Here is a 21,558-nt window from a genome sequence, read left to right as displayed (position 1 = left end):
TTATGCGTGCGTGCGTGCAAGTGTTTCCCTCTCACACGGTAAAATCTCCAGTGTCCCCTTAATCCGATTAATACTCTGTCATGCCAAAAGCTCACAATGCATCGCGGACAAGACGCTCCTCTTTTGCACTACGCATCATGTTTTTCTAGCGTTTTCGAACGCACATAAAAGTTCTTTGTGTGGAAGGAACTGTCACCCGCTTCAAATGTTATATCAACCCATAATCACCAGTAGGTCAAAGCCATGCAATGGAGCCAGTAGGCTCTACTGGAGCCTACTGGCTGCCATTAAGAAACGCGGAAGTGAAATGACCACCGCAGAGGGAAAACATTGTGAAACAACCTTATACAACTACACAGCAACTTTGTTTTATGTTTACTTATGTGGCCGGTTAAGACTGAGACTGACTTAGAGTTAGGTTTCTGGTTCAAGGACTTCAGTGTTCTGTACCATGCAATTGTATAAGTACAGAACAAAGAATGTTTGCTTTTGCCATCTTCGTTGAAGAAGAGTCTGGGTAATTATGTTAGTGTTACTAGAATTACTAAACGTTTCTAAATCTTATATTTAGATTTAGTCTGGCTTAATCTAGTCACCTCATGAGGTTACTGGAGGTCAACTGCTTAATGTGTGATTACCTTTGAGGGGATTAAGCATGTTTACTTACACCCATTGGTGTCAAACCCATTAGTGTCAATGTCAGACCATCAGCAGTCATGGTCTGATTCTTAATCTAAATGGTTCTTTGTGTTCATGCTATTGCCCTGGAGTATCTATCTCATGTAATTGAGAGCAATTTGGAGGTTTGGAATTCAAGTTTGATTTGGTTCCTCCCCTGTTTTCCATTTGTATTATTATTTGTATTGTTCAGGCCTTCTGGAAATGTGGTGTTATTAAGGTTAGTAGTAGTCGGACAACGCGACCAACGCGACAGAATGAGCGAGTGCATTCTCCGGTAGCGCTAATGAGACATGGCGCTGCCGGGGAAGGTGGGTGAACTATGAACTATGACAGCTCCGTTCCGTGACAACAACAACAACAACGTCTTCGCTCCAGTAGAGCCTATAGCTGGCTCCATTGCATGGTCTTGATAAGTAACCTACTGGTTGATAGCATTCGAACATCCGCGAGAACTGTGGGACAAAGGCAACTGCAAACCAAAGTTTGATATGAATTAAACTCAAGACTGAACGTGTGCTTGAATCAATTATTCAGTACTGACTTTGCATCACCCGCGGCTATGCATGCAGGTCCGCTGCACATAGGTGCACACCACGTTGTTTGATGTTATAAAGATGTTTCCCTTCATTCATTGTGTGTGTGTGTCTCTCTCCTATAGTCACCCATGAGCATCTGAAGGAGCGTGCTCTGTTCGGCCTGCCCCCCGTCCCTCCGGGCACCAACCCTGCGGACTTCTACCACCTCATGGCATCCGCCGCCAGCCAGCGCAGCCCGTACGGAGACCTGCTGCTGCAGAGCAGTGCAGCCGCAGCCGCGGCTGCGGCGGCGGCTGCTGCTGCGCACCTACCAGACTACATCAGTCCTGTGGACGGTGAGACACACAACACACACACGCACGCACACATGCACGCACACACACACACACACACACACACACACACACACACACACACAATAGCCCCCTTTTCCACCGGCGTTGAACCGCCTAATAGAGGGTATGCGAATGCTTAAAGTGAATGGCACATCGAGTGGCAAATCGAGTGGCAAAGCAATATGCAAAGTGCAAGTATAACATTGTTTAATGTTGTTTAATACAATCAGATGTTTAATGCATCCAAACTCTGTTTGGATGCATTAAACATGTGTTGTTAAAGGCCAGAAAGTTGTTTTTTGAAGGCATTCCTGCGTAACTTCCGGGTTTGATGATGATGTCACGTGCATACCCTCTATATTGAACCAGTCCAGAGAGTTTCCACTGTAAATGAATTGGTTCAGAAAATGCTGGTTCGGAACTTGAACCAAAAAATGGCCGCCGATTAGGTGAAAGCACCAGGGGCTCTATTTTTGTCCATGCTAAACCCCTTATCCCTAAACTTTTGAAATAAAATATCAGAGAATTTCTCAAATATCTTAATCCAATACCTCTGCATATCAGAGGGAAAAAGGCGAAGCTGTAAAGAAGATTTGCCAGATTTCTCTCTCTCTCTCTCTCTCTCTCTCTCTCTCTCTCTGCTCTCCCCTTTTCCTGCCCTCCGCCCCCCCTCCCTCTCTCCTTCTCCCCCATTCTCTCTCTCTCTCTCATCGTGTCTAACCACTCGGTGAAAGCTCTGCCATGTTTGTGTCTACGTGACTATAAGTCACTCGTCCTCACGTCCAGGAAACAGAGCCACCTCAGCCAATCAGCTTCCTAATGACAGCAATCACTTAGTTAAACATCCCTCCCCCCCTCTCTCTCTCTCTCTCTCTCTCCACCTTCACCATCCTCGGTGACCACCAGAGTGTGTTGCCGTGCCCACTCTTGTTTGCAAAGGGCTGTTTGCTCAGATACCCGCAGACCCCCGCCCCTCCCCTCCATCACCATCACCCCAGGTTTATTTTGTGTCCTACCCAGGCTGGTAGTGATGTGGTCCGTCTTGGGGGTTGCTCTGCAGGCCTGGTGGTTCTCCTAGAGAGGACAGAGGGCCGTATTGACCCAGCGCTGCTGGCTAATGGCCCTCGCGGTTGGGCTCCGACCCGAAGAAGAGGGCTCTTTTTTATTGGTGGAGGAGGAAAGTGGGGGAGAGTTGGGGTGTAGCAAATATGCGCTTCATCCCCGGTCGTTAGTTTTGGAAAGCGGCAGCGCACGAAAATCCACATTAAAAATCAATTTATGCACTAATAAATTCAACAGACCCACCGCAACAGCTCTGGGAGTCCTCGGTGAACCTAGAGTGGGTTCTTAAACCCCACAACCCCACTGACACCGCCGCCGCCACCTCCACACTTCCCCTCCGCCCATTAGCAGCTAGCTGAAGCGCCATTCTTAAAGGCTGAAGCTGTTAAACTGTTTGAGTGTCGCTGTAAAAGTCTGTGGAAAGTTGGTTGGAGGAGAATGTGCGTCAGAGCCTGAGAGGACAGTGGAGTTCAGACACCCTGCAGCTCATCCTGTAGCCTCCTCCTTTAATGAATGTCTCTCTGGAAGCCGACCTCCCCTTTCCCACCGGCACACACACACACACCCCCGCAGTCACTGCTTCACATACTAATCACATTCCAGGTGGATAGCACTGCCGAGGCGCTGGCACGGCGACATCATTTTAACCTTTCTGTCCCTATTGGGACGTAACGCGAACGGCGCTGAAGTGGACTTCGCAACGTTCAGCACAGAGGCTCAAGTCCACTTCAGACTGCACGCCTCCGTCGTTGTTTTTTGCCTATAACTATACTTCCTACCTTAATATTAGGGGCTGTGGTCCGTGTGCTGAGTGGTTGACCGAAATGCCTAAACCTAATTTGCGATGCATTTTAGATAAAGTAGAAAAGAAATGGCGTAAAATAGTGTTAAAACCAGGAGTGCTAAGCAGTGCTTAGCACTGAACGCCAGGGAGTCACATGGTGTTCGGGAGCTATTCCGCGGCAGGTCAGAGGTAGCCTCGGAGACGGCAGGCATTTTGTTTTCAAAGGAGAAGAAAGCGCCTGGGCGAGACATTCATGAGAACTGGCATACGAGCGGAGTGAACCTTGTATTTCCGCTAACCAATAAGAGTGCAGAGGGGCGTCACTCCAAATGTGGTGACGTCAGTGTTCTCCGCTGTGTGGAGTCGGGAGCAGAGGGGGGAGCGGGGGTGGGGAGGCGGGCACATAGGTGGGTGAACCTAAAGGAAATCCCCGGCTGTCTCAGCTGGGGGGGGGGGGGGGTCCGCGATACGGTGGGAAAGGCCTGTTCTCCTCTGGAAGACACCAAACATCACATGATGGAACTTGTGCATTGTTGTTGTTCAGAATGTAATACTGCACAGTACTACCACTATGCTTTCCTCAATAACAACTTGGACTTAAAACAACTGTATTAAGTACGCGTGCACGCAATTCTGTACTTGCCTGCATATATGGAACGTGTCTTGAGTGTACAGGGTTTGATGAGGTTAGATCAACATATGGAATGTCAGAACGGGAAGGACGGGTTACTAATGGTATTTGTCAAGTACATCATGAACAAAAATGACGTACTGAAGTAATGTAGTTTTAGGGTTTTAATCACTTTCAAGCTGGTGTATTTTGGGCATACTGTATCATTATATGCAGACATTTTTAGAAACCCCAAATGTCCAACTATACTGATAGTTGATTAAGAAGCTCACGTTTTGAACTTTAATTGTCACTATTCGCCATAAACATCGATTTTCAATGCAAAACAGAGTCCTCGCTCGGAACTTTGATGGAACCCATGCAGAGAACTATGATAACCAGTGCTGACAGCCGAACAACGTTCCTTCCCTGTGCTGTTCCTTGTTTTCCGTGTCAATCGACACCCTGAAAGGTATACTGTTGTTCAGAGAACATGCTGACATTTCTATGGACATTACTAAGGCATGTATTTGCAGACCCTTATCTGAAAACGGTTAGTGCCACGGACCTCCATACACGGTTTGTGTGCAAAGATATTCCATATCACAATTCCTCAAGAAGCTCACAATGTGTAGAGTTGTGAGCTTGCAGATTGCTTACTTTCAAATTGCTGATGTATAGCGGTTAAAATGGTTAAACAGATGTTGATGATATATTAACTTATTTTCCTGGGGACTCCTTGGAACCCCGTCAAGGACCCCTGGGGGTCCCCAGACCACACTCTGAGAACCAGTGGATTAAGGTAATCAATACAGATTCCTTCCCCGGTGTCTGTAGGCTATATATCATTTGAAAAATAGATGTAATTTTACGTGAGTGCTGAGTGGGCAGGGAAACATCACCCCTCCTGGTGAGCGCGGAAAACCTTGATGAGCGCGGGACAATAGAAGCAGCCAAGATAAACGTCTGTCTGACCAGATATCCAAGCTCACAACCACGTCACGATCTGAAGCGTTGTGAGCTTGTAGATCTGCTATTTTCGACAATTATTATTATAATAATTTTATTCTTTTGGCATTTTCTTAACACAAAACGATGACACGCCCGACACCGGGACACCGGGTTCAAAGTGGTTCACTCGCTACATGCATCGCCGCCTGGACACGCAGGCACGTAAGTGTGTGCGTAAACACATGCTGTAGACAAACACACACACACACAAGGTCCGCTTCAGGCAGCCCCGCTGGGGGCTCGCACAGGACCCCTCGTTAATAAAATTCACAGCGCTGGTGTATTAGTGAGAGTTATTAGGGAAAATAAACATGGAATCTGGCTGAGGGGGTCTGCGGAGGCGAGCGGCTAGGGGGCCCACGCTGCTGGCCCCGACCCAGGCTGGGGTCTGGCACGGAGGAACAGACCCCCCCCCTCCACCTCCACCTCCACCTCCGCCTCTGCCTCCTCCAGGTGGAGTTACTGTAACTGAGGCCTGCTTCACCCCAGACAGGGTCACAGCAGAGAGAGAGAGAGAGAGGCTACAGTCCCTGTGATCTCTGGTCATTGTACGTGTCTTCTGTTTGAATTAAAAAAGCATGAATCACTAGCTGACTAAGTTGAAAGGCAGGGAGTCTGTCGCCCACTCACTGAAATGAGATATTATGTGAATTGTTGAATGAACTCTGTTTGGAACTTAATTCTGCTGCTGCTAAATGCCTAAATTGGAACATTATGGTACCATTTCGGTTTGCTAGTTACTCTGGGTCTGTTCTCACTCAGAGGAGGGCTGTATTGACAGTTCAAAAACCTTGAACCTTGATGCTTACCAGTGACATCATTGGTAGGTTTGGCGATTTCAAGGTGCATTTATATAGCGCCTTTTATCCATGGCGCTTTACATAGATTGTGCATTACATTCACCCACTCACACACACACACACACACACACACACACACACACACACACACACACACACACATTCATACACTGATGGCGGCGGAAACCATGCAAGGCTCTAACCTGCACATCAGGAGCAATTAGAGGTTCAGCGTCTTGCTCAAGGACACTTCTTCAACACTAACTCTGGGGGAGCCCGGGTTCGAAATGGCAACCTTGCGGTTTCCATCCGGCCACTCTACCCCTGAGCCCCTGCTGCCCCTATGTAAGAAACATTGGCTTCTAATCTAGCATGCTAACTTTCCAAGAAGAGAAAGGCTGTATAGTTTCTATTAGCTTAGAATCCTCATTGATGATGTCATTGGTATAGGCAGATTTCCTGAACTGTCCCTAGCCCACCAACCAATGAGACTGTGATAGGCCTAGACAATGTGCCAAGTTATGATGACCATGAGTGAATACCAAATATATGAAGACAAAACATTCAAATTGATGAAATGCTCCTTTAAGCAAGCAATTTAAAAACATCATTGTCTAAAAACTGTGACAAAATCCTATACCGGTAATATGGTAGTCAGATGAATTTCCTCACAGGGCTGATTGTAATGTGCATTATGACACATTGTTATACAGATTTGCACGAGTAAAGCCAGTGCTCATCATATTATGCTAAAGATAATTTATAATTGGCTGACCACACTGCGGCCACAGCCAGCTCGGTCAGATGGTCACACTCACTCTCCCAGACCTCCGGGGATTAGAAGTGAGAGAGTTCAGAAAGACATTTCAGGGACCTGACATTTTTGTTCAGATATCTAATAAAATGTTCCCTTCTGGTAAAAGATAAAGTTGTTTTGTTTTAACCTACTGTAGTGTTGCAGTCTATACCTCTAAAGACTCCACTTTGAGAAAACAAAGGTTTCATGGGCCTTTGTAAGGGTCTGTGTCCTATATACAGTACAGTAAGAATCTGTGTAGGGCCTACACAGTACAGTAGGGATCTGTGTAGGGCCTACACGGTACAGTAGAGATCTGTGTCAGGTCTGCACAGGTCCGTATATAATAGCAATGATGGAGAAGAAGTACTCAAATGCTTTTAAACCAGTGTTCATTTTTTTTCAGAAGATTTAAACCTTAGTCAACTTAGTCTTTAGTCTTAGTCAACCAAATTAACACTGTAATTAAGTAAAAGTATCAATACCACAATGTAAAAAATACTCTGTTACAAGTAAACATTTGTTTTCAAATTGTAGGCCACTTGAGTAGTACAAAAGTATTAATTTCAAGTTTTCAAAATGTATACAGATCTTTAAGCACGCACGTTGTGATAGCCAAAGTATAATAAGGTAAAGGTTGACTGAAGTGGTTAATGTATCTTTTCAAGGTTTTCAAAGTTTTCAAATAATACTTGGAGTAAAAGTGTAATATTTGCTCCTGAGATGTAGTGGAGTACAAGTAAAAGTATTGAAAATGTGAAATACTACAGTGAAGTTTGTATTACTTCAGTAATGTACTGATGTTACTTTCCACCTCTGCTATAGGCATGTGTTATAGGGCCTGTGTATAGGCTATAGGCATGTGTTTAGAGCCTGTGTATAGGCTATAGGCATGTGTTTAGGGCCTGTGTATAGGCTATAGGCATGTGTTTAGGGCCTGTGTATAGGCTATAGGCATGTGTTTAGGGCCTGTGTATAGGCTATAGGCATGTGTTTAGGGCCTGTGTATAGGCTATAGGCATGCGTTTAGGGCCTGTGTATAGGCTATAGGCATGCGTTTGGGCCTGTGTATAGGCTATAGGCATGCGTTTAGGGCCTGTGTATAGGCTATAGGCATGCGTTTGGGCCTGTGTATAGGCTATAGGCATGCGTTTAGGGCCTGTGTATAGGCTATAGGCATGTGTTTAGGCGGGCCTGGCTGGTGTAGAGAAGGCCTGGGAGGGGTATGAGGATTTAGTAGCTTATACTCTTCAATTACCGTAGTCTGATTTTCCACAGTCATTTCAGTTCAAAACAGATGCTTAAGATAATAAAAAATAAAAATAACCACGCACACGCACGCACGCACGCATGCACACACGCACGCACACTGTGTTACTATAGTGATTGTGTATTGAAGCTCCTGTAATTATAAGCCTGTATATGAGCCGAGATCCATCAATTACAAACAACACACTGTCCTCCTGCTGACTACACACACACGCACACACTTGCGCCATATCACCACAGCTTAACATCTGTTTGTTTCACTTCACCCTTTAAATTAGACCAGCTATTAAACAGTTCACAGTGTGTGTGTGTGTGTGTGTGTGTGTGTGTGTGTGTGTGTGTGTGTGTGTGTGTGTGTGTGTGTGTGTGTGTGTGTGTGTGCGTGCGTGTGTGTGTGTGTGTGTGGTGGAGGTGTGTGCAGAGGTGTGATGGGGTCATTAGGTGTTTCCTGTGTCCGGCGCCTCTGATGATGTAGCGACGTGCACCCTCACACACACACGCACACACACACACACACACACGCACACGCACACACACACACACACACACACACACACACACACACACACACACACACACACACACACACACACACACACACACACACACACACACACACACACACACACACACACACACACACACACACACACACACACACACACACACACACACACACACACAGTCAGTGGCCCTGTTCTATGTCTGTCACACCAGTCCTAATGTTCTGCACCTGTTGGCTCTGCAGCAGCTGACTTCTACAACCTTACTGCTCTCTCTCTCTCTCTCTCTCTCTCTCTCTCTCTCTCTCTCTCGGCCTATGGTCTATCTTTCTCCATCCATCTTTCTCTCTTTATCTCCTCTATCCTGCCTCTACCTGCATATATCTATTTCATTCTTTCATCCACTCTCTGTACCTCTCTTTATATCTCTGACTGTCTCATTGCCCCCCCTCCCCCCTCTCTCTCTGTCACAACACAGAGGTCGACATAGTTGAGCCGCGTGCCAACTTTGACCTTTTGACCACTGACCACCAATCTGCATGTGTAAGTGATTCCCACCCTGCCCCCTCACGGCTGTGATTGGCTTATCCATCCAGCATGGCTGACCAAATGGGTCTTGAGGGCCTATACCAATTGTGATTTAAAACGACAGAGACATTTGTTGTTAAAGAACCTTTCACGTGCACAGTAGTGACAGTACTTGAGTGAACCAAAATGAGCACTCCCGAGCTCAACTGTGGTGGGAATCACTTACTCGCCCCAAACTGCACCACACGTCAGACACTGAGGTGGACATCTAGGAAGTTTCATGGCCTTGTGTTGTGATCCCACAATGATGCAATGCAGTGGGTCCCAAACGGTGACTTTTGTGACAATCAAACAATCAACTGTGAGTATCGCATTAAATTAAATTATTTTTCATTTACTATAACAGTCCCATTTTCCAATACAGAGCCAAATTATATACCCTAAAATATATATATTTAACACCTCAACCCACGGTGTCCACATTTTAGCCATGTCTATACCGATATGGGCGGTCTAAAATATATTGTTTTCTCCTGTAATTTCTCTTCATTTTATAGTTAGAAAATAGTTAATAACATGCACAAACAACGACAACAACTTGTTCATGGGAACAACGACAAAAAGCTTCATGGGAAAGTGCTTTTACTGTACTTTTCTTTTCCTTTGTTGTACATCTGAGAAGCCTACAGGCGACCCCTACCTTTGTGTGAGCCGGCCTTGTTCTTATTCATGCTATTCTCAGATCAATTTGTTTAAATTGCTTCCATTTCAGTTGCAGCAACACAACAACACAGTGGTTCTGAGAGGAGATGCTATCGCTGCAATTATTGACAATGATTCATTATGCATAAAGACCACGTGAATCTTAATGAGCGGAGCCATATGTGTGTGTGTGTGTGTGTGTGTGTGTGTGTGTGTGTTACACAGATGAAGGAGATAGGGTGTAGCTTAGCATGGCCATGACCTCCAGTAGAATGCCTGTGGTTGAACTGAGAATGTTGCTTCTATCAGGGCTTAGAGGGTGCGTGCGTGCGTGCGTGCGTGCGTGCGTGCGTGCGTGCGTGCGTGAAATTGAGGACAGGCTGGGGTTCCGTTATTTAAAATGGAGCTCTTTGGCTGACTCTGTGAATTTAAAATGTAACATCTAAACATCAAGTTACCCTTCCTTCCTTTTATAACTTCAAGTTAGTTAGTTCAATGCGTTCTTGTTGATAGTGATGGGGTTGATCACTTATGCCCTCACAAGAATTGTCGAACATTTTCATAAATAGTAGCCCACTACAAGCCCCACAACACATTGCAATGTGACAGGCTTGTACATTAGCTATTTTCACAATCTGTGGAGATGTCTGACCAAGACACTTTCTGACAATGACCACCAATAACCATGTGACCTCTGATGATATGACCGAAATAGGGCCCAGATTGAAAGTGTTTGACAAACCCACACAATCTTATCCTATCTGAAAAGTCCCAGTGACTCAGACATAAACTGTAGTATTTAGGGCCAAATTAGCCAAATTGAGAGCCAAGGGCCCCTGGGCCCCGGCCCCACCAGCCTTTCGGGGAAAGTGGCCCGCACGAGGCCCTGCAAGGCTCCTGGGGCCCTTCATTGGCCGTTGATTGTGTTAAATTTAAATAAAAAAGATGATTAAATAAATAAATTGTGTCCACGTGCACATTATCGCCCCCCAGGTGCCCTTGTGGGGATTAATCCATCCGATATAAAAACAACTAACCAGGGACATATATCTTCTGTGTGCCTCCAGTGTCTCGGTTCTCCAGTCCCAGGCTGACTCCCAGGCTGAGCAGGAAGAGAGCTCTGTCCATCTCTCCGCTGTCCGACGCCAGCATTGACCTGCAGACCATGATCCGCACCTCGCCCAACTCCCTGGTGGCCTACATCAACAACTCCAGGTCCAGCTCCGCTGCCAGCAGCTCCTACGGACACCTGTCTGTAGGAGGCATCAGGTAGACATGGTGACACACATGGATGTATATACGGCAACTTAGGCATTTATACAACCACACAATAGTCTTCTGTGTTCATGTTATATTGTATATCAGTGGCTCCCCAAACGGCGTGGTGTGCCCGGAGTACTCTATAGTAAGAGAGTGGCGACACTATAGCGTTGACTCCCATTAATTGTATAACAATGGAATGCGGAAGTGCTCATTCTATCTCAATGGGATAGTTCCAATGTTTGGAATATAGCCCATAGGCATACCTGCTTTGCCGCGAGATCAAAGCGTATCGCCACTCTCTTACTATTCCACTCGAGGTGTGCCATAAGACAAGTGAAGGTGTGCCACATATTTTAAATACAGTCTAGCTGTCATTATGATTCATCACCATTCATACATGTAAATAAATATGCTCATGTTTGCTGTATATTGCTGTGGGAACGGAAAGTTATGACAAATAAAAGCCAAGTGTGCACACAGTAAAGTGTGCACATTACTCTAACAGACCCCAGGTGTGGTTATAATATTCAAATATGTGACAGGTGCCAGCAAAAAGTGCCTCAACTCGATTTTTACAGATTACATATTATTACAGATTATTAAAGTACAGAATGTAAGCTTTCATATGATGTATCATTCAATGAAATTGGACAATAATTGAAGGAGATATAACCATTTTAAAATGATTGGGGCCTTTCACCCAAAGCTGAGAAAAGTCCCTTTCAATATTCACAACATTTTTAACACCTTAGAGCTGGATAGAAGTGGGTGTGACAATGGGAGGGACAATAGGTACTTAACTCCACCCACAATGACCACCTTAGAACGTTTTAGCTGTCAACAGTGCAATATAGAAACACTGACTGTATATAAACACTGATGTTTAAACAAACAATGCAATTTGTAAGGTGCCCCAATAAACCCTTTTGAAAGTACTAAGTATTAAATACTAAGTATAAGTATTCAAGTATTAAATACTAATTTAAGTGTTCAATTTCACTTATACACTACCTGGTTGTAAATAGCTGCAGTAGGCTACACCATTTTATGCAGGTCTACGATTTCTATTTAGTGTACATTTAGTGGATGTGGCTTACATCCGGTCTAAAGCCCACCCACTGTATGCGCTGATTTCCATACACAATCCGTATCCTCCCCTCACCGGATGTTGAATTAACAGTACTAACGGCCATATATTTGACGATCTTTTACACAAAACGACATTTCCTTTTCACTTGATACCGTTTCGTAGAGACGGCCTACACAAACGATCTATATACAAAATGAAAGCCCGAATTTCGTAGTTTATATAGTATTTTGAATTTTTTTAAATTAGCAAAAAATGAGAGAGTTATGATTTAAAGAAAAGACGAGTTATTTTGGCTCTTTGCGGCTGGAGGAAAAGAACAAGAATAAGCAGCAACACTCTTCCATGGATGAAGCAATATAGCACTAACGGGCAACGTTTCACATGTATCATTAGTTTTATACATTTTAGGAGTGAAAACATGTGTTTAGATGCTTATGACAACATCTCAGCAGTTAAGTCAATGTCCCTCTGTTAACACACGACACACAGACAGCTAGCTAACTAGGCTAGCTAGCTTTTAGCCTGTTGTTGTGTGATGGTGGAAGTCTATTCTCCAGGCTGGGAAGCGTATTTGAGCGTGTAGCTACGTGGTTTTGTTTATTTTCCTGTAAAGTATAACCCAAAAGCTCCTCCATACTATAGCCATGTAGAATAATTCTGTGTTTATAAACACACAAGCACGCTAATGGGCGGTAACCAGAGCGTGAAACCTCAGAACAAAGAGATCTCAGAACCAATCGAAAACAACATGCAAATCTCAGAACTGCGCTTCTCCGGCCCCAAAACATTGTTAAAAAACAAGCCTACTTTGACATATAAATGTATACGTTTAATTTGCCCAAATGAACAATCTGTTGGAATAAAAACCTTCTTCAACATTCAAACTGTCTTAATATGAAAAAAAAAGAAAATCACATAAAAAAAAAAACGGTTTTATTTTGACCATTTAGACCATTTAATTCTGGCGAGTTGAGGCACTTTCAGCTGGCACCTGTCACATATGTCTTCCCTGTCATTGGTTTCTTCCTGAAAGCTGAAAGCCTTTGAGTGAAAAGGTCCATTAGAAATACACCCCTCCCCCATTAACATACAACAGCTGTGGGCAAGGTTTAAGTTCAGGTGGGTGGTGCTAAGGTGAAAACCAGGCATACTTATAATGAACTGGTGGGTGTAGCCACATAAAAACATTGTTTTAACATTGTTTTTTACAGTGTCTGTACACCTTTTTTGGAAAAACAATCTTCGTCCTAGTATAATCAGTACCTGATGATCATGTTTTAGGGGGAGGGGGTGATCACAGCACTGTATATAGTAGTACAAGGTCGTGTGGTAAAATGTTGCCCCCTGAGATGACATGTGGTTGATGCTGCGTCAGTCCCTCGTTCAGCTTCCCGCATCCCATCAACCCCATGGCCTACCAGCAGCTGCTGCAGCAGCAGAGAGGGCTGAGCGCCTTCGGACACGCGTCTCCCCTCATCCAGCCCGCCGCCTCCTCCGTCTACTCCAGCCGCCAGCACCCTCTGGCCGCCTCCTCCCACCCCGCCGACCGCTCGCACCACACCAACACCAACACCAGCACCGCCGACACCAACCAGGTGAGAATAACATCAAGCCACACAACGTCTCCTAATGCTGGGAAGTCCAACGGAGGCCTGGGTACACACGGCACGTTTCAGATAGTCTGTATCAACCACCGACAGATAGATACGGTACAGTATGTCTCAGCCATCTATTTGAATATAGGCCTACTGTACTGTATGTTTCAGCCATTCAATATTCAATAGGATATAGTGCAGTGCAGGGCCGTGTTTCACACCCCGCTCTAAATGGCGCCAGGCGCAGCGCAATTACCATTGCTATAGCTTTACGACCGACTCATTTGTCATTTTCGCACCCAGCGCCCACATTGTATAATTACCAAATCTCATTGGTGCACTAATGGGCGTTGTTATAGTCTTAAAATGAGGTGTGGTCTGGCACGTTGCTCTCCTCGGGGCAGTCCAAAAGGCGATTGTGCTGTAGACCAGCCCTTACTGCTCTTAAACCCATTTTGGGCAGGAACCCCTTTTGGTGTTAGCATTATGTTATGCTTTAGCTATTGAAAAATAGCAGATCTACAAGCTCATAGAGCTTGTAGGTCTGCTATTTTTGACTGACATAGAAACATAGCTTTTTCAGAAAACTGTCAGGATATAGAAGACCTTTTTAGAATCCGATCTCAGGTCAAAATGGGTTAAACCCGGCATAGTGACGGCACAGGTATTGAGAGAGAGAGAGAGAGAGAGAGAGAGAGAGAGAGAGAGAGGTAGTGTGTCATCCATTCAGTATGTATACACTGTACTGTGTATAGCCTATACTGTACAGTATGTTTCAGCCGCCCAGCGTGTATATTCTATGTTTCAACCATCCAGTATGTCCACTAGTATGATTCAGCCACTAACAGGATATATACAGCATGCACACTCTGATCCACATCTCCCTGCTGTCTCCAGTATTACGTTGACTTTATGTTTCCGATAAGAGCTCCAGTGAGGAGCTATGTCTCTGTGTCTGTCTGTGATGTTTACACTGTGGATTGTCTTTAAGTAAACTTCCCTTTCACTAACTCACTCCTACACACAGTCACACACGCACGCACGCATGCATGCACGCACACACACACACACACACACACACACACACACACACACGCACGCACGAACGCATGCATGCACACACACACACACACACACACGCGCACGCACTGTAAAAGCATACAAGGCATATTGCACGCACACACACACACACACACACACACACACACACACACACACACACACACACACACAAATGCAATAAACGCGTTGTCGTACACACAGACACACAACTCCCGACGCACGCACGAGACATGCATGCACACACGCACACATGCATGCACGCGCACACACAATAAACCACAGCACTGTGAGTTGACAGTGATCAGAACCATGTTTCCTGGTTCTCAGCCAGTTTGAGGGGGGGACCCCCAACAATGAACACACACACACACACACACACACACACACACACACACACACACACACACACACACACACACACATCTTCCTTGTCGTTCATCAGCTATAAAATGACCTGTCTGTCGGCATATCCTCTGTCTGTCCATCCGTCTGTCCGTCTCTCTAGTAGAGTCTATAACAGCTCATCTCTCTTCATATTTCCTGGTGGTTTGGCGTTCATAAAGCAGTCTAAATTGTTTAGTCTGTGTGTCGGGTGGTTCTGGGAGTTATGGGCCCCAGTGCCTGGTGCTGCCTGGGCCCCTCATAGCTCAGCAAACGGCCCCCGCAGCACAGCCAACAACAACGCTCGCTGCGGTATCTCTGGGCTTTATCTGATCTCCGGCCTGCTCCAGCCTCTGGCTGTCAGCAACCCACTGCAAAGTTATTCTTGTCCTGCTGACAGGAGATCAGTGCGTAAGAAACCTGGTAGATAGATCGCAGTACTCAATGACAAAGGGACATTCTGCCGATTGTAGTCCTAAACCCCATGGTCCGGAGGAGATCATATAGTCTGGGGGGAGAATATACTATGTCTTCTGTGTCGTTAAGAAGAAGAAGAAGAATAATGAAGAAGATGAAGAAGACAATCTTAAGTTACAAAACCTTTTTTTTTAAGCTCTTTAAATGAAAATGTCTCTGTCCTCCAGAATGCTAGTGGTGACCCAGCAGTTAGCAGCACGGTCAACCCGATGATGACCATCATCACCAAAAGGTCAAAGGTGAAGACAGAAGCTGATGAAGGACCACTGCCGATCTCCCCTTCCTCTCAGGTACTGGAAGTCACAAACACTGCACTGGGACCAGTTTAACCACTATGAGTGAACCACATTCACTTTCATGGTCATTTAACCCATTCTGACCTGAGATCAGATTCTAAAAATGTCTTATACATCCTGACAGTTTTCTGAAAAAGTTGTTGTTTCAAAAATGATTTTTCAAAAATAGCAGACCTACAAGCTCGTAGCATGAGCTTGTAGATCTGCTATTTTTCAATAGCTAAAGCACAACATAATGCTAACACCAAAAGGGGTGCCTGCCATGGGTTAAAGTTACCATCCATACATTTTACCATACAAAGGAGTCACAATATTTTGTATTCATTCTAAAACAAAACATCGGAAAATGCATGTGGAAAATGTTGAATTCCGAAACGTTTAACATCTAACAAAAGCAACATTCCTCTGTGTTGGATGTTTCATCTCGTATACAGCGGATTGTTTTGAATGGGTGATGACTTGGAGGAAGCTGAATACAATTGCATGAAATTAATTCACTTACTTACGGTATTTATTTACATCCTTTACATCGTTGTCTGCCCTACAGAAAGGTCGACCCACTTAATACCCTTCCCAATTCCCTTAATTGATGATCAATAGTGAATAATAATGCACTGTTATTCAATGAGAAACCATGTGCTGCCATCTGCTGTGATCTATCAACATCCATCAAGAGTTGAAAAGCTGATAAGATAAAAGCACAGAAAACACACTTCAGATAGGACAGTGCGTGAGTGCATGTGTGTGTGCGCGTGCCGCGTGCGTGCGTATGTGCGCGTACGACGTGTGTGTGTGTGCGCGCGCATGAAATCACACTGTTCCACTGTCTCTCACACAACTTCCATGTCTCACTGAATCATGTCCTCCCCAAACTCGTTATTCATTACAACAGTAACCAGGTGCATGTTGAGTTTTCTCCTGCCAACCAATCATCGTACTGACGTACTCTATATCGGAAATGCCGACAGCACTAATCAACCGGACAGAAATCGAATACTCAGTTGCAATAATATAACACCTAATCTTTATTAAGCAAAAGTTACGATCAAATATTTGTTGTCGGGCAGAAACCAGCTAACTGAAGAAGGAAATGAAGAAAGTCTTATATATACCGTATATAATTTTTTTAAACAGAAAAAAACAAAGCAATACTGCAATATGAGTATGAGTAATGAGTATGAGTAATATATTATCAGATACTTGCATGAGAGGGGGTGGAATTAGTATTATTTAAATAATATGTTTGATAATAGCATTGACTCAATCTCTACTATACTCTTTGCTCTAACAGAGTAAAGTTGATGTCCACGTGCAGTGCACCCCATGTTGTCACAGTAGTCATGTTGCATAATGTTGTGTCACAGTAGTCATGTTGCATAATGTTGTGTCACAGTAGTCATGTTGCATAATGTTGTGTCACAGTAGTCATGTTGCATAATGTTGTGTCACAGTAGTCATGTTGCATAATGCTGTGTCACAGTAGTCATGTTGCATAATGTTGTGTCACAGTAGTCATGTTGCATAATGTTGTGTCACAGTAGTCATGTTGCATAATGTTGTGTCACAGTAGTCATGTTGCATAATGTTGTGTCACAGTAGTCATGTTGCATAATGTTGTGTCACAGTAGTCATGTTGCATAATGCTGTGTCACAGTAGTCATGTTGCATAATGCTGTGTCACAGTAGTCATGTTGCATAATGTTGTGTCACAGTAGTCATGTTGCATAATGTTGTGTCACAGTAGTCATGTTGCATAATGCTGTGTCACAGTAGTCATGTTGCATAATGTTGTGTGTTATGACGTCATTCCAGGACCACGGGGGAGGGGTTCTGGACCTGAGTGAAGAGCTGGACAGAGATGAATGTAAACAGGAAGTGGAGGCAGTCTACGAAACTAACTGCCACTGGGAAGGATGTACCAAGGAACATGACACGCAAGAGCAACTGGTCCATGTGAGTATTACACCAGAGAGAGACAGACAGAGAGAGAGAGAGAGAGAGACAGAGAGAGACAGAGAGAGACACAGAGAGAGAGAGAGAGACACAGAGAGAGAGAGAGAGACAGACAGACAGACAGACAGACAGACAGACAGACAGACAGACAGACAGACAGACAGACAGACAGACAGACAGACAGACAGACAGACAGACAGACAGAGACAGACAGAGAGAGAGACAGAGAGAGACAGAGAGACAGACAGGGAGGGACTTTCAGACCGTATAATGGTATTATATAGAACTAGCAGCAGACCAGAGTGAAAGTCATTTCCTAAACAAACAGTCCTCACCTTTCCTTTAATGTCTCAACAGTAGAAAGTGTCCTGCTTCTCATTAACGTGGTGCTGACTGAGTCTGACCAGAGATCAGTGTGTGTTAGCTGATCTCTTCCTGTTGGTTGCGTTAATGAGCCCGTCGGCTCAAACCCCAAAAACCCTGCAGCTGTGTCCCTCAACCCCTGCCCCTCGTGACCCCCGACCCCTGATCCCTATTCCCTAACCCCTGGCTCTCTCAGACACCCCCAGCCCCCCCCCCCCAAAGGGCCGCTCATAAATCCATCGTCATGCCAACTGCTCTGGAGTTTGACGACTGCTGGCCTTTCCCTTGCCATGTCCTTCCTTCCTGAGGTCTCTCTCTCTGCTGCTGACTGTGCTCCTATTGGCTGACAGTCATAACGGCCATGAACGCTGTGCGAGACCTAGTGTCTAAACGGAGAAGTTAAGTTGAGGCTTTACAGATCAATTTACTTTCCCTGCAAAACACATGTTGTGACTGGTCGAAAAAGACAGTTTCCGGGGGAAGTGCATATGACGGATGACTCGCCCCGTATAGACACAATGTATTGTGCATTAGGTCGTGACCAGGTGGGCTGGGAACGAGGCTAAGGGCCATGTGTCAGCGTTCACGACTGTCCTCCTATTGGCTGACAGTCATAAGGGCCATGTGTCAGCGTTCTCTTTTCTGTCCTCCTACTGGCTGGCAGTCATGACAGACAGAGAGACTCTGTCACGAGCCAAAAGATACTTTATAAATAAACTGTTTCTATCTATCTATCTGTGTGCGTGCGTGCGTGCGTGCGCGCCTTGACACAGTGTTTACCACTAAAGCCTGTTTGGCCTGAGGAAGGGCGTAATTATGGGCTCAGGGAAAACACAGAGGTATCCGTGGGTAATCCACCACAGAGGTATTGTGGGTAATCCTACATGCCCAGACAATTTAAAGACAACAGCTGACCTCCTACACCTGGCGTAGGCCAAAAAACATACATCTCAAGTCAACATGTTTCTAGAAGTTCCTGTTGTTGAGGTTTTATTCAAGTGGATGCCTCCATCACTTTACATGACGCCAAAGGGAACGAGGAAACGGAAATGGTAAACAGTAAAGTCATTGTACAAAACCTCTGTGGTCGCGAGTTGGGTTTTTAGGAAAGGAGAGGAAGTCGTATACGACGGTGTCGCATGCCAAAAATAGCGATCTATTAGCTGACAGTGCGGCACCGGCGTGTGCATTGTGAGCACATACAGACATGCTGACACCTGTCCCTTCCGCAGAGCCGTGCTCTGTAGGCCAGCTGTATGCAATCAGTGCTGCGGTGTCAAGCTGCGCTTACCGTGGCACCGCGGCTATGATTGCGCCCAGGGCAGCCTGCACGGATGTTTCTATAGGAGGAGGAGAGGTGCAGGTCAGACTTAGACATAAACTCAGGATGAACACAACATGAACATAATAGTATGGTAATGAAGGCTGAACTCAAACCATATAGAGGGTACAATATAATGACTAATTTAATTATTTGTTCAAAGGTTTTTAGAAAGGTGCTCATTGGATGAGCTCTCTCTCACACACACACACACACACACACACACACACACACACACACACACACACACACACACACACACAGTGAGAGAGAGTGACAGTGTCATCCATCATTGTTGACATTAACTATTCATTCATCACCTGGAGACAAAGGACTATAATGTCTCAGCCTGTCTGTTTTTTCAGGCTTTGTGTGTGTGTGTGTGTGTGTGTGTGTGTGTGTGTGTGTGTGTGTGTGTGTGTGTGTGTTTAGAGTAGGAAACATTTTGTGGGAAAATGGCAAGCTCTTTGCTGACGCACTACTGCCATGCATGCACGTGTGTGTGAGTGTGTGAATGTGTGTGTGTGTGCCAGCCAGTTTTTTTTAAAGATTTGTTTTTGGCTTTTGTGCCTTTATGGATAGTTACAGACAGGAGAGAGAGAGAAGGGGAGAGACATGCAGCAAAGGTCATCATGAACGGGACTCGAACACGTGACGTGCTGTCAGTCCAGAGCCTATATGTGGCATGCGCCTGGACCACTAGGCCAGCGGGCGCCCCACACCAACCTATGTTTAATGGCAGAAGGGAATATTGCACCCTTATCTCCTGTTATCCAATATCCAGTCACAGTTCAGTCTAAAATAATCACCTCCTATCTGCTCCTTACCTGACCCCAGATCAGATCCCCACAATCGTCCCACCATTACTTTCTCCACTGCCTTCTTCTCCTGCCTGTACATTGATGATGTCACTCTCTGTTGTCTCCTCAGCACATAAACAACGATCACATCCATGGAGAGAAGAAGGAGTTTGTGTGTCGCTGGGATGACTGTTCCCGTGAGCAGAAACCCTTCAAGGCCCAATACATGTTAGTGGTTCATATGAGGAGACATACTGGAGAGAAACCACACAAATGCACGGTGAGGAGCCTGACTGACTGACTGACTGACTGACTGACTGACTGACTTAATAATACATTTTCAAGTTTGTATTTGTCTCATGCTCAACAGTACAGCCAGTAACAGTGCAATCGTTAGTATAGTACTCTTCAGCATGTGTAAAGTGAAAATAAGATACAACATACTATAGAAGTCAAAGCAGAGACAAAGACAAAACAGATGAAAGATGGAATCATCTGGGGAGACACACACACACACACACACACACACACACACACAGACACACACAGCTTCAGGCAGAATCACTTCTCAACCAGTAGGTGTCCCACCTAAAGAATGAGATGATTAATTATATTGTAACAGGATCGGTGCCGGACATTTACGACCGTCGTCCAGGCTTCCCTGCCTATGATTAGAGTTACCATTGAACAGCCGACCGCACCGACCGCTGAGTTGCTTGTCATGAGAATCCACTTTAAGACGGTGTAATCGCTTGTCGTAGAGTTGAAAAGTATTCCAACGTGGCGAACACAACAAGAGACCTGGACGAGGAAGCCGCTGCCCATTGTAAACAATAGGCACTCAATTTCCCATCCCTTTGCACGCCGGCGCGACGGACCTTTTTGTGATGACATCATCAAAACGCTTCTCATATGCCATTCTGTCTGGTGGATTGCCAGTATGACTTGAAACTGATTCAAAACGTGGATTAAACAATGAAAACATAACTTGGGCAACTCACGAATCGCAGGGAAAGTGTTCTACAATTAATTAACTCGGGCAACTCGTGAATAGTAGTCAAAGTGTTAACGCGCTCTGCCGTATACAGATTGGTTAAAATATGGTTTTAATCATTAAAATAAGTTCCTGATTGCAGCGTTAAAAGTCATAATAAACCACAGGGTTTCTCTTCATATCTGAGATCAAGTTGAGAGGCTGCTCTCTTCAGCTTCAAACATGTTTTCACCAGGGTCGACTTCTGAAGGGTGGTGGTGTTCATAATAGTGATTGACAGCATGGGGGGTGTAATTAAAATCTACAGACAAGAGCATGGGCCATGGGTCCTTATTAAGACCATGCT

General features: G+C 45.1%; 1 protein-coding gene across 3 annotated transcripts in view; it reads left to right on the top strand.

Annotated features, from left to right (window-relative positions):
• The window catches only part of gli2a (GLI family zinc finger 2a), a 100,135-nt gene that overhangs the window by 69,098 nt on the left and 9,479 nt on the right, over positions 1 to 21,558 (top strand). Inside the window, exons 5-10 of one of the 3 annotated variants that reach the window (XM_080786235.1) lie at positions 1,340 to 1,552; positions 10,685 to 10,886; positions 13,358 to 13,565; positions 15,653 to 15,775; positions 17,594 to 17,734; positions 20,349 to 20,498. In XM_080786235.1, coding sequence (XP_080642361.1) covers positions 1,340 to 1,552; positions 10,685 to 10,886; positions 13,358 to 13,565; positions 15,653 to 15,775; positions 17,594 to 17,734; positions 20,349 to 20,498 — 1,037 coding nt within the window. Of the gene's footprint in view, positions 1 to 1,339; positions 1,553 to 4,941; positions 5,182 to 10,684; positions 10,887 to 13,345; positions 13,566 to 15,652; positions 15,776 to 17,593; positions 17,735 to 20,348; positions 20,499 to 21,558 lie in introns of those variants that run through there. The other 2 variants (XM_080786234.1, XM_080786236.1) reach the window with 2 other exon arrangements.

Source organism: Protomyctophum bolini (assembly GCF_963924005.1).
Source record: "Protomyctophum bolini genome assembly, chromosome: 16".
Classification (NCBI taxonomy): domain Eukaryota; kingdom Metazoa; phylum Chordata; class Actinopteri; order Myctophiformes; family Myctophidae; genus Protomyctophum; species Protomyctophum bolini.
The sequence above is the reverse complement of the archived record's forward strand: the minus strand, read 5'-3'. Positions and strand labels throughout refer to the sequence as shown.